General features: G+C 33.2%; 1 protein-coding gene and 1 long non-coding RNA gene across 3 annotated transcripts in view; one reads left to right on the top strand and one right to left on the bottom strand.

Annotated features, from left to right (window-relative positions):
• LOC148619305 (uncharacterized) overlaps nt 1–7652 on the top strand; it is a 125600-nt gene extending 117948 nt beyond the window's left edge. For both annotated transcript variants that reach the window (XM_088579057.1, XM_088579056.1), the window contains 5 exons: nt 284–412; nt 937–1041; nt 2387–2495; nt 3011–3327; nt 6976–7652. In XM_088579057.1, coding sequence (XP_088435183.1) covers nt 284–412; nt 937–1041; nt 2387–2495; nt 3011–3327; nt 6976–7022 — 707 coding nt within the window. In that variant the 3' untranslated portion in view covers nt 7023–7652. The remainder of the gene's footprint in view (nt 1–283; nt 413–936; nt 1042–2386; nt 2496–3010; nt 3328–6975) is intronic.
• On the bottom strand, nt 3142–7001 carry LOC148619306 (uncharacterized). Its single transcript, XR_015921572.1, has 4 exons — nt 6945–7001; nt 5307–5498; nt 3489–3679; nt 3142–3204 (listed from the first exon to the last, which is right to left on the bottom strand). It is a non-coding gene; the product is annotated as an uncharacterized LOC148619306 (long non-coding RNA).
• Nucleotides 7653–13206: the final 5554 nt, after the last annotated feature.

The following is a 13206-nucleotide window of genomic DNA, read 5'->3' as shown; positions in this document are numbered from 1 at the left end:
TAGGTTACTGTAATGAGGTATTGTACTGTAGGTAACTGTTTTGGTTAATTATACTCTGGATTTCTATAATAGTATGTTATACTGTAGGTAACTGTTTTGGTGAATTGTACTCTGGATTACTCTTATGGTATGTTGTAATGTAGGTTACTGTGATTGTGTGTTGTTCTGTAGTCAACTGTAATGGTGAATTTCACATTAGGTTTCCTTAATGAGGTCTTATACTGTAGGTAATTGAAATGCTGAAATGTACTCTGTATTACTCCAAGTGTATGTTGTACTGTAGGTTACTGTGTTGATGAGACTAAGAACAACTGTTCAGCAATGGGATTTGCAGAGTGTTTAGATGATGCTGTAAATGGTTACATCTGTTTATGTGCAAAAAACTATGTGGTTTATAATGGTGTCTGTACACGTAAGTAGAAGAATTAGAAAATATGGATTGTGCTCTGTACATGTATTTGATTAAAAGCTTTAATGTGTCACTGCTACTACCGCACAGGGACATAAAAATTTTGTCTGTGTGTCCGTAAGCCTCGTGCATGTCCATTCATAGACAATTTTTTATTAAATTAACTGTAAATAGATGATGTGTTTTGATGTCTAAACCAGCATCTTTGATCTTAAGTAGCATTGCTATTAGATGGTTGATCTTATTTCCCTTTTTAAAACATCTTCCTTTTGTATGGCTTAACAGGTGGCCACAGTCATTTAGTTGCCATTGATATTCTAATGGAAGCACATTTTGGCATATATCGTTATTTAAATTTAACTAAGCAATAGCAAATTTGGCAGGAATGATTTAAATTTAAAATCTATAAATGATTTGTTTTTTGTTCTACTTGATCAAATTTTATTGCCACTATATTCTAATTTCCTAGATTTGAGATTTGGGCTTTCCAAAACCTCTTAATGATTTTTAAAAATTTTTATTTTCAGATCAATGTGATACTGGTTACTGTGTTAGGGGAACATGCATTAGGAATCCTGTCACCTGTGTATGCCCAGAACAATATGTAGGAAAGAGATGTGAAACCATCAAATGTAAGGTTATTGTGCAGTATTAGGGAGATAACAAACACTATACCACAAACATGGTCATGCTGTAGGTTACAATAGCGCAATTATGTCTCTTCGGTATTCAGCCAGATCTTTACCCAAGCATTAAGCCCAGGAGAAAATACAGAAACATTTACAACTGGTGCATAATAAAAAAGATATTTTCATGAAAAAATTGTACAAACAGGAAGGAACTAAAAATATTGAATTTGAAAGTTAGAAGCCCATATTTGTGTATTTTATGGGGCACTTAAGGCTTAGGGTGGCTACTGAAAAATTGATTATGAAAGTATCCCCATTTTTTAGCCTTAATTTAAGGCTGGAAATGCAGCATGACATGGTGGTTTTTACTTCAAACTTTAAAAGCTATAGGGGTGTAATTTATCAAAATTACATTTAATTAGAGAAATTTCATTTGGTTCTATTTTTAGATTTTAGTGAAAGTAGAGATCCCCCATACGGAAACAGTATTGTGAATAATTACACTTTTGTAACCTATATGTTGCCTTTCCTAAAACTACTATAGACAGTTGGCCTTAACATCAAGGATTGTAGATTTTCTTTGCCAAAGGAAACATAATAAAAATTAAATGAAACTGTTAAATCTGCAATTGAATATAGTTAAGTTGATTAAAAAGGATGAAATGTCAGCCATTTTCATTAAATATGTCAACTGTTACTATATAAGGACATTAAATACATGTACATGTAAAAGTAATGACCCATATGACCTACCAATCATGTCACTGAGATACATTGAATATGCTAATACATGTATTACCTTTTTACTATAAGTTTATCACACGTTTGAATTGAGATTTTTAACCAATCTTTCTGAGTAAAAACTTTCAGTATCTGACTAAGAATATTAAATGTATTGTATAAAGTAGTATTTGCATGAACCAATTGGTCATCAGTACATTTTGTAATCACTAACAAGCATTGGAAGTTTTAATGTGTGCCTCCAAAGAAAATGCTTAATTGGGTATTAGCTGATAGTCAACTCCAAGTCCTGCAAGCATGCCAAGACAAACCGCTCCAAAATCCAACTTTACACCCCGCTGAGATAATAGATACATTAATGACCACATCTGTACTATCATGTTACCAAAGATAATTAGTGCCTGTAGGGAAGCAGACCAGAAATTTTTGGAGGTATTTCTTGTCTTATGTTTAATTGTTATATGTTAGAAAAAATACAACTCAAATATATTTTTGGAAAAAGAGGAATCAAAACTAAAATAATAATGAAAAACATAAAAAATATTATTTCTAAGTCAGAATTCTGATGATTTCAACCTGTTAAAGTGAAATATGGTTCTCATTCCAGCCACCTCTGGACTGACAATTACAGAGAAGGTCATCGCAGGGTCAATATCAGGAGGTGTAGGGCTACTAATCATCATTGGTTTAATTGTCTGCTGTGTTACGTTATGTGGGTAAGTTATGTTAAGGTTGTCGAAACAAAACCCTAGGTCTTCAAAGGGGGACCATTCAGAGGACCTATTCTATATGAAAATCTGTCATCATATTAAAATAGTTATTTTTTTTAATGGAAAAAGTATTTCTTTGTAAGAGCTTGGCATCTTATTCTGCTTCACTTCAGGTGCTTTCCTTCTTCTAGGAGACTCCTAGTAATAATTTTCAAGTAGATATTAAGGTGGTGGTCTAAAAGTGACTTGGGCTTTTTTTAACTGAACTTTGATCTGTACTGATGAATTCTTCAAAATATGTACTATGCACAACATTAAAATATTTTCTAGATAAAAACCTTAAAAAACTGTTGACCCTTTTTTAGACTTGTTTGTAACCATGCAAAAACTGAGAGTCCGAATATCTGATGATATATTGCTTTAAAACTAGCCAAACTTATTGACCAATAAATACTTAAAGATACTTCATTCACACACTATTTCTGATTACATTTTAATTGAAATATTATATTTGATTTCAGAAGAAGGACAACTGTAGCTAGAGTTGATTCCCCATTGATACGGGAGCCCACACCAGAGCCCATTTACTGTACAGCTCACCATAATACATGTTGTGATGCAGACAGTCTTTATGACAGCCATATATGTCAACCATCTATAACTTATGATCACTTCTTTGGAGGTTTTGGACCCAAAAATGTCCTACACTTCAGATCTAAAAGAGACAGTTTCCCTGATTATGTTGATCAAAAGAAGCAACTAAGGACAGATAACTCTGTAATTGATGTTGATCAGCTTGCTGACAGGGAAACAGTTTATCACAATGATGCAGCTTACAGTGAGTATAATGAATTTTTCTAACCTTTTTATATGTAAATAGCATTTTGTTTTAATTTTATTATTTAATAAAGAGACGTGGATCTTTCCATGATATGGCCCTTGTTGCCGAAACAGCATTAAAAAACAAAAATCAATCAATCAATCTATTTGTAGGCTCACCTGGTAAAAGGCGATGTGAGCTATTGCCATCACTTGGCGTCCATCATAGTCATCATGCATAGTAGTCATCCATTCCCACCGAAACTACTAGACTAATTGGAACTCAAACTTATTATGACTGTTCTGTAAGGGTATTCTGCATAGAACTGGTGTTGGTTTCTTTGATCCATTGCAAAACATGGCCCCCATTACTAAAAATAGAGCATAGGGGTCAGACAGGAGTTTTTTTTCCATAGAGCTGAAAACCAGTAAGGTTAAGTCAAATTCTGATGTACGCTAAGTAAAAGTGTTCAGCATGGTGAGATCTATCAGTAGTCAAATTTATGTGTAAATTTATTTAACCATGTTGGAGTTATTGCCCTTTTTTGATGTTTTTTGGTAGTTTTAACTTTCAAAAATCTTTTCCTCTGAAACTGCTTGACTAATTTTAACCAAACTTGGTATGAATGTTTTTTTTAGAGTTTTCTGCATAGAACTGTAGTGAGCATTTTCAATCCATCAAGAAACAGAGGGTTCTTTTGCTAAATCTCCAAAACAGTAAGGTTTAGCCTAAGTCTTACGAGCTTTTTCAATGTTTTTAACATTTTTACTTTCAAAAATCTTTTCCTGTTAAACTACTTGACCATTTTGAACCACACTTAGTCTGAATGTCATTAAAGGTATTCTGCATAGAACTGACTTAGGGATTTTTGATCTGTCAAATAACTTGGAGGCCATTACTAAAAATAGAACATAGGGGTCAGACAGAAGTTTTTTTCATATATCTCCAAAACCATCAGGTTTAGCCAAATTCTTTCAATTGCTGAACAGATCTTTGTAATAAGGCTTTCAAAAGGCTGTATTGCATCAAAGTTGTCGGATGACTCCTTGTTAGAGTTATTGCCCTTGAAAGGTGGAAAATGATTTTTTTTTGGCAGTTTGCAGCCAATATCTTGAAAACTATGATAGATAGAAAGAAACTTTCAATTGATGAAATGATCCTTATAATAAGGCCTACAAAAGTCTGCGGGCATCAAAGCTGTCAGATGACTCCTTGTTAACTCACCTGGCGTCTGACTCTGTCGTCATAGTAGTCGGTTGTCGTTGTGGGTCATTATCAATTATTCGAAACTCTTCTCCTCTGACACTACTCGACCAATTTGAACCAAACTTGGTACGAATGTACCTTTGGGTATCCTGGTTACAACTGTCGTGGGGATTTTTGACTTGTTGAAAAACATGGTCGCTGTTTTTTTTTAAATAGAACATAGGGGTCAGACAGTAGTTTTTCGCATACATGTCCAAAACTGTTAGGTTCAGCCAAATTCTGACAGTGTATAAGTGTTTAACATAATAAGATCTATCTGTTGCCAAATTTTCGTTTTAATCCATTAAGCCATATTGGAGTTATTGCCCTTTTTCAACATTTTTTTTTATTTTTAATGTTATTTCTTTCAAAAATTTTCTCCTCTGGTCTCACTAACCACTTCTAACCTTTCCATTACCTTACATGTTAAACAAGTAATTTTCCATGTTTCACTTTGAATTCCCAGGACAAATGACACTTTAAAGTTGCATACCATTGCAAAGCTTGGAAAATAAGGCTTTCAAAATTATTACTTTAATGGTACGATGTCGGTAGAAATTCTTCACAAAATTTACTTGAATAAAAAATACTGAAAATCAACATTTTTACCTTTTCTGCTTACTGACAGTATGGAGGCAAATTACTTGCACATGTAAACAATATTCATACACTTTTGTAGTAAATTAAATGTATGATTTTAAAGTACACATTCTCAGTTTTATTTTGACTACTTTTAATCAGAATACACTTACAATGCATAGGTCTAGGTTCAGTGTGTTTTTGGTACTACATATGGGGGTGGCCATCTGACCCGGAAGTGGTTAGTGAGACCTCTGACACTACTTGACCAATTGAAACCAAACTTGTTATGAATGTTCCTTCAGGTATCCTACATAGAACTGATGTGGGGATATTTGATCTGTCAAAAAACATGGCTGCCTTTCCTAAAAGTAGAACATAGGGGTCAGACAGTAGTTTTTTGCATATATCTCCAAACAGTTAGGTCTAGCCAAATTCTATAAATTGCTGAAATGAGCCTTATTTTATGGCCTACAAAAGTCTCCAGGTTTAGAAGTTGTCTGACGACTCCTTGTAAGAGTTATTATCCATGAAAGATATGATAGATAGAAAGAAACTTTCAATTAGAGAAATGATCCTTTTGATAAGTCCTACCAAAGTCTTCTTGAGTCAAAATTGTTGGACAACTTCTTGTTAAGTTTATTGCCATTAAAAGGTAAAATTGAAACAGGTGAGCAATTCAGGCTCCTGGGAGCCTCTTGTTAGAGTAATTGCCCTTGAAAGGTGAAAAATTATATTTTTAGCAGTTTTGAGTCAATGTCTCGAACAGAAAGAAAGAAACTTTTAATTGATGAAATGATCCTTATGATTAGTCCTACCAAAGTCTTCTTTGAGTATAACTTGTTTGACAACACCTTATTACAGTACTGCCCTTAACTCCTGGGAGCCTCTTGTTTATTTTACAGCCCCCTCTTGATAATCCAGAGGTATTTAGTGATCATTGTGTCCATCCTTTTGCACATTTATCTGTCCCCAGTTCTTATCCACTACTCTGTAACCTCTAATGGAAATTGATGAAACTTTATATGATTCTTTATTACATGATGCTATGGTGCACCTTCTATTTTGTTTTTCCATTTGAATGACTTTTTGAGTTTCCTGATGCAAAACATGGACCTTATCATTTTGACCAAAAGGGAACCATCTTCTGATCCGCAACTCTAGTGAAACTGCTGAATTGTGATTATATTTTAGGCCAACCAGCAATGTATATTGACTCTAAAGGAAATCTCATGATTACTATCACAGGCAAGCCATACATTACCCCAAATGATAATTTAGTGATTATATTTCCAGCCAGTCAGCATTATATATTGCCTCTAATGGGTATAATTCAGGCCATTCAGAAGTATGTATTGCCTGATAATTCTATGGTTTAAATTTAAGCCAGCCAGTAGTGTATATAGCCTTGAATAATACTCAAGCCATTAAGCAATGTAAATTTCTCTTTATCATACTCTTATTAGGCCAGGCAGCAGTATGTATTACATCTAATGATAATCTTATTATTATATTTCAGGCCATCAGGCATTATATATTACCTCTAATGATAATCTTAATATTATATTTCAGGCCAGCCAGCATTATATATTACCTCTAATGATAATATTATTATTTATTATATTTCAGGCCAGCCGGCATTATATATATTACCTCTAATGATAATCTAATTATTATATTTCAGACCAGTTAGCATTATATATGACCTCTAATGATGTTCTTAATATTATATTTCAGGCCAGCCAGCTTATATATTACCTCTAATGATAATCTAATTATAATATTTCAGGCCAGTTAGCATTATATATTACCTCTAATGATAATCTAATTATTATATTTCAGGCCAGCCAGCAGTGTATATTGCTCCTGAAAAGGAAGAACAGACATGAAAAGATGTTCCTAATTGTTCTTAGTTGGAGTTCTTTAATAAAGTATAAACTATAATTAAAGTTGATGGGATTTATATCTGTCAAGTAACTTCCTAAATGAAAATGATATCTACAAGGAAAGTAAACCTCATATCAAGATAATAAACAGGGGCATAGCTAGGCCTGTTTTAGTTGTACACAAAATAACGGCGAGGGGTCTTGGGGGGGGGGGGGCAGAAAAGTACAAAATTTCCGGAATTGATGGTTTTGATATCGCAAATTACTTTATGGTGTATATTGGAGTATCATTATGTATTAAAAAGGATTTGTCATTGCATAAAACCTTTATTTCATCTTTAAAATATGTGTTTTTATTTTGTTACTTTTTCCGAAAGTACGCAACTGTGTATTTGCGTATAGGCAGCTACACCCCTGATAAACTGTATAAACTAATAACTGATTGTCTGATATTGTTTATTGATCTTAGGCCAAAAAAATAAAATGTCTGTTTACTGCTACCCTACCTATCTTTTTTGTGCTTACCCTATACATTTTATGGCCATTTTGGCTCAAGCTCTATTAAAGTATAGATTGTTTCCCCTTTAGTTAATTGTAAGATGTTTCTGAAAAATAAAATAATTCCCCTACCTACCTATCCTGTTTTCTTTCATGGTGGTAGCAGGAAACAGGATTGGTATTATTATTTTTTTTTTTTTGGCCTTATTGACAAGAATGTCTGGTGGACAACTGACATGGTTGTCATTAAGTGAATATGGGCCACTGTTAACCAACGTCACTATGAGGGAAGTGAAAATATATGGAATCTTAAGTTCTTTAGAAAATATTGGCATCAGGGACTAGTGAGATCTGACAATAGAAGTTAATAATAAAAATTAACTTTTTTAGCTCACCTGGCCTGAAGGGCCATGTAAGTTATTGCTTTCACTTAGTATCTGTCGTCTGTCCTCGTCATTAACAATTTTGCAAAACTCTTCTCCTCTGAAACAACAGGGCCAATTTGAAATACAACATGGGTATCAGACAGAAGATTTTTGCATATATCTCCTAAACTGTTAGGTTTAGCCCAATTCTGACAAGGGTGAAAGTATTTTGCATGATGGGATCTGTAGTAAAATTTTCTTAAGCCAAATTTTCTTAATCTGTTAAGCCATGTTGGATTTATTGCCCTTCTTCAACATCTTTTTTATTACTTTAAAAAAAATCTCCCTCAGAAATTAATGAAAATTGATATGTTTGTACCTTTAGTACGAGCGTTAGGAATTTTTATGAAAAAAAACATGGTCCCTTTTAAGAAAATAGAATGTTGCTTATCAAGGTAGGTGAGCAAGTCAGGCTCTTTAGTCTCTAGTTTATATTAGCTCTTTTGGGACCAGTAATAATTAGTGGTGTATTGATAAATCCAACAATATCCCAACATTGATGGTTAAAAGGCATACCTTCCCTGTTTGTTCAAAGAAGAAGTAAGTGTGAATTAAAGTGCAACCAAAAAATACCTTTTCACGCAGGAACTACACTACACTACACTCCCTGGTTCACGTAAATAGTAAAAATTACGGATAGTAAACTTCAGTAATGTTACTCCGATGATGAGTGATTTACTGCAACTAGCCGTATTTACATTTTCCGACAAAACACATGTTAAAAAAATTCTTAGTTATCCCGTTTATTTGGGTATGGTTTGTACTACCCAGAATTAAGTTCAACTTGTAGAACTTTTGCACATTGAAAAAATAGCAATACTACAAATAACTAGATTTTAAAGTATCGTAAAATTACTTCAGTGTGGATTTGGTACACTTTGCCAATACGGAAAACACTTTAACCGGGTCGCTAGACAAAGCAAAAACTACAGATTACACGTACTCGAGAATTTTGCTTTCACCCTCATCGTCGCAAAAACCTACGACGAATCGGCGACCGACTATGAATGAACAAATGATACAAACATCAAATAAGCAAAGCGAACTGACAATTCAGTTTCCAACGAAAGCCTCAAACTTTAATATATGTCCAAAAAGTGTAATAAGTATGTTGTTCGAGATTGGTAAAATTTAAGTTACCTCCCCATTGACTATGTTCTACAGTAGAGAGATAGTAGTTATCTGCTCTTTGACCACAAGTACGTATGGTGTGAAGAGATATTTCCATCAGGATCAAAAATCAAATTATTATAAACACACTGAGTTTGTTGAACATTATAATAAATCAGTAAGAATAATACCACCGCTGTGAAATAAACATTTGCAATCTATATAAAACATTATTATACCCATAAAGCAGATTAATATATCGTTACTGCTTACGTCTTTCATTTGATAGGAATATAAAAGTAATTTATGTTTTAGCAAATCGTCCTCTTCTTTCACCATCTGGTTGTCGTTAAGATTTAATCAAAGGTTTTTTATCATAAACATCGACTTAGAAAGACTTACAATTAGAAGTAATGGTACTTGATATAGCTCATGTGGTAGATACTCCTTAGATTTGCCAATTGTGTGAATTTTAAAATTATTTACATAACATGTGCTCAATTTTGCGTTCAAAGAACTTTTCGTAGTTTCAAACGATAGACGTTTACATTAACTTTTCTTTTGCATTTAAAGATAAAAAATGGAATATCAATCTATAAATGCCAATATAGAATCTTCTGTGCACTGAATTGTCCCATTAACGCAGTTAAAAGGAACATTTTATACTTGCATTTAATTTTGAATACCTAATGGTTGGTAAAACTACTCATTCCCTATGACGAGATACGATTGAAACCAGAATTCAGAAAAAAGGTTGATTTTCTCAGCGTAATCAAGTGGCCACATGCGATATAATTGGAACAAAAGTTTACGAAAGTAATTAAAGAAATTGTCTGCCACCCAAACCACTATTTTTTCTTTTAATTTTTTCCAAATGAAGTTTTGACGTAAAGTTTCTGGTAGTGAATTTCTGAACGAGGTATGTGCTTGAACTGAATTATCTAGTGTATTACAAAAAAAATTATATGCTTGATAAGTTAGGTTGATTATACCCAAGAAAATAGCGGAACCCCCTTTTTGGAATTTCTGGATCCTCCACTGGATTACTTGCGTAAAGAATGGCCTATTCACAAGAGACTGCAGTTTTTAATTGTAGTTTTGGTTTTATGGGTTAAAATAATAATGCAAACTACTGGTTACAATTACATTGACATTTATTGAAGAACTTGGTTAATATTCAGTTTGTATGACTCATGCACTATTTTTCAGAGTGTCATTTGTTGCAGGTTTTCGTCCAGAACCAAGACGCCATGAACTATACCCTCTTAATTATATTATCACGTTCTAACTTGTTTAATTCTTATTGTAAACTATATAAAACACACTGGTGTGCATAATAAATGTAAGGCGTGAAATTAATCAGATTATTAACACGTAAAAGGTGGCAAGTCTTTCCATAGGTCTGTCACTATGATGGCGGCAACCTTTGTTCCCGGGCCACAGGGACCAAATCCGGACAAATGTGTGATAATTTACGGAATTATATATTACAGAGAAAATCACTTTCTTTATAATGTGTTATCATTACTGCTTTAAAGGTGAAATATTCGCTATAAAATGCAGTCGACTTGAAAAGCAACAACACCTCATCGTGTCATTAATTCGTCTGTAGTATGTATTATTCACGACGATCGTACACTAGTTCTCGTCAATTCGCTCAAACAACATTTAACGTGTTCCGGAATTCATATTAAGATCCAGTTCTGTATAGATTAAGTCGCTATAGATGGTGGGTAAACGAGAACTTCCCAAGACCAGTTTCAAACAAAACAGCTATCTGTCTATATGTCACTTAATGAGTTATCAAGATGTCTGCTTTTAAGTCGAAATACGTCCGAGTTACCGGTATTTTCTGTAGGTCAATCAATGGGAATTTGAATTTGAAACTTAATATATGAGAAAGACAGAGAGATCTGAGTCTACTTGTGATACACATAACGACGTGTACTCCATGTACTTATGTTCATTCTTCTTGCTATTTACTGTACCGACTTAACCTTCTTGACTATATTTTTTTTGGTATTTATTGCCTGATATAAAGATGATACTTTATGATAGACGACCATTAAAGTTTCTAACTTCTTATCATAAAAATTATGTTGATATATAGATGAAAAGAAAATGGACAATTTTTTCAATAAAATTCATCTTTGAAGCATATAAAATTATGTTTGCTAACTTGAAATATCTCATAACAGAATTACATTTTTACTGAGTCCGGTTCATTACGTTTAAACTTTAAATGTGTTTTATAATCAAACTACATGTATAAGAAAACACGCAAACGGTTACTTGTGTTTCAAAGGATTCCTGTAGGATTCTTATATAGGAGAAGAATAAAAACGAGGTATTTAGTTATATAGTTAAACAAACAAGATGTACCGAAGTCAGGCTCCAGTAAAATAGCCTTTCGATTGGTACGACAGATTAGTCTGTTGGACTACACGAACATAACATTGAATTGTCATCGTATTTACAATGTTAGCTACATTTCATATATCAAATCGAAGTGGTCCTATACTTGTGGAAAGAACACTGGACAATGGTACAGGTCTTTTATGCAATATTTAAATTTTATTGTATATTTTTTCTACACCCCACCTAAAATTTCATTCTTAAAAAAATACATGCCAAAAACAAGGACAGTTAAAAAAAGTTTCATTTCAATACGATCAAGCAGAAAGATTAACAAGTAAACCTTCAAGGAATGAACAGAAAGAAGATAATTCATTTACAAGTATTTATTTGTTGCAGAAGCTTTACCATCATGTTTCCAGTATATACAGTTCTGTTCCTACCTTGAAAAAAATTTTTTTTGGCAACTAAAACAAAACAGAAAAAAGGCGAAAAATTTTTTTAGGTTGAACTCATGAAAAAATTCTTCTAGAGTGGGTGTAAAGTATATATCTTTTGTGGTAAAAATAGCGAGAAATCAAAGTTTCAACCTAAAACCGCCTAAATCTACCCCTGAAAACCCATGCTTTGCAAATTTTAGGGGGGCGCACGCCTGCCACGCCCCGCCTGAGTCCGCCCCTGATAGGAAAGTATAAATGTATGCATGACTAATTCCACTGATTTCAAAATTAAAGCTTTTTTTTCAACAAAAAAAATAATAATACATTTGACTCATTAAAAACTGCCAAAAATCTGCCCTGTTAATGTTATATAAATAATGCATTTGATTTTTTCTATAATGAATAATACAAAATGTTTGTTTTGCAATTAACTATTTTTTTCCAAATAAAGCTACATATATCAGTTAAAGCTGTAAAAAATTCATACAAGTACATGTAGGTCTATCGAAATGGCGTTGTACGGACGTTAGATGCCACCATCGTCTTTCAGAAATGCTGTATTGTATAAGATAGAAAATTACAAAACATATGAACACAGAACACACAGTATAGGGAGCATGGCATTGGTCTTTACAAATACATTTTTTTTCTTAACTTTATATGAGAAGCACTCTGAGTGTATTGCTAAAAAAAAGATCTAGACTAAATTTACGTCACTGGATTTATATAATAGACTTCAGACCAGGACATTTTGGCATAACACTGCTTAAACAATTACATGCATATGATATTAAAGTAACACCAAAAAGGGAAAATAAATCTTACACTTTTAACATTGTCTTTATTGTGCCCACTGTTACTTGGGAAGTGAAATAAAGGAGACCGTATGGCCACTGTTGTATGTACTGAGATCGAGTCATGCCATTAAGAAAAACAATTGTTACGTAGCCGATGACAAATACCTTCAGATTTACTTCAAGGAAAAACATCTTTAAATCACAGGTTTAACAAGACTTCGGGGGTGTTTTACCACGGTTTACACGTCTTCCGCCATTTATTTGACAAGTGACATGTTTAGTAAAAGTATTTACATGTATAAGTAGATATCTTGACTATCGTCGTCCATCAAAGTTTCCATCAAATATTGTCACCTGCGCTTCAAAATAAATCATCAATGATAATAAATTATGTCGAATATGATGTATTCATTTAATGCCATTCAGGAAGAATTAAGTACGGAAAAGAGTTCTGACTGTACGTATGCATAACAAAGTTACCCAAGACTTCGTACCCCATTGACGATTTTAATAGAAACAAATGCTTATTACCTACTAAACCATCATTGAAATTGCGTACGAA

Source organism: Perna viridis, chromosome 4, assembly GCF_037379345.1.
Source record: "Perna viridis isolate PV_CMFRI_1.1 ecotype Kerala chromosome 4, ASM3737934v1, whole genome shotgun sequence".
Lineage (NCBI taxonomy): Eukaryota > Metazoa > Mollusca > Bivalvia > Mytilida > Mytilidae > Perna > Perna viridis.
This window is presented reverse-complemented; position numbering and strand designations above follow the sequence as displayed.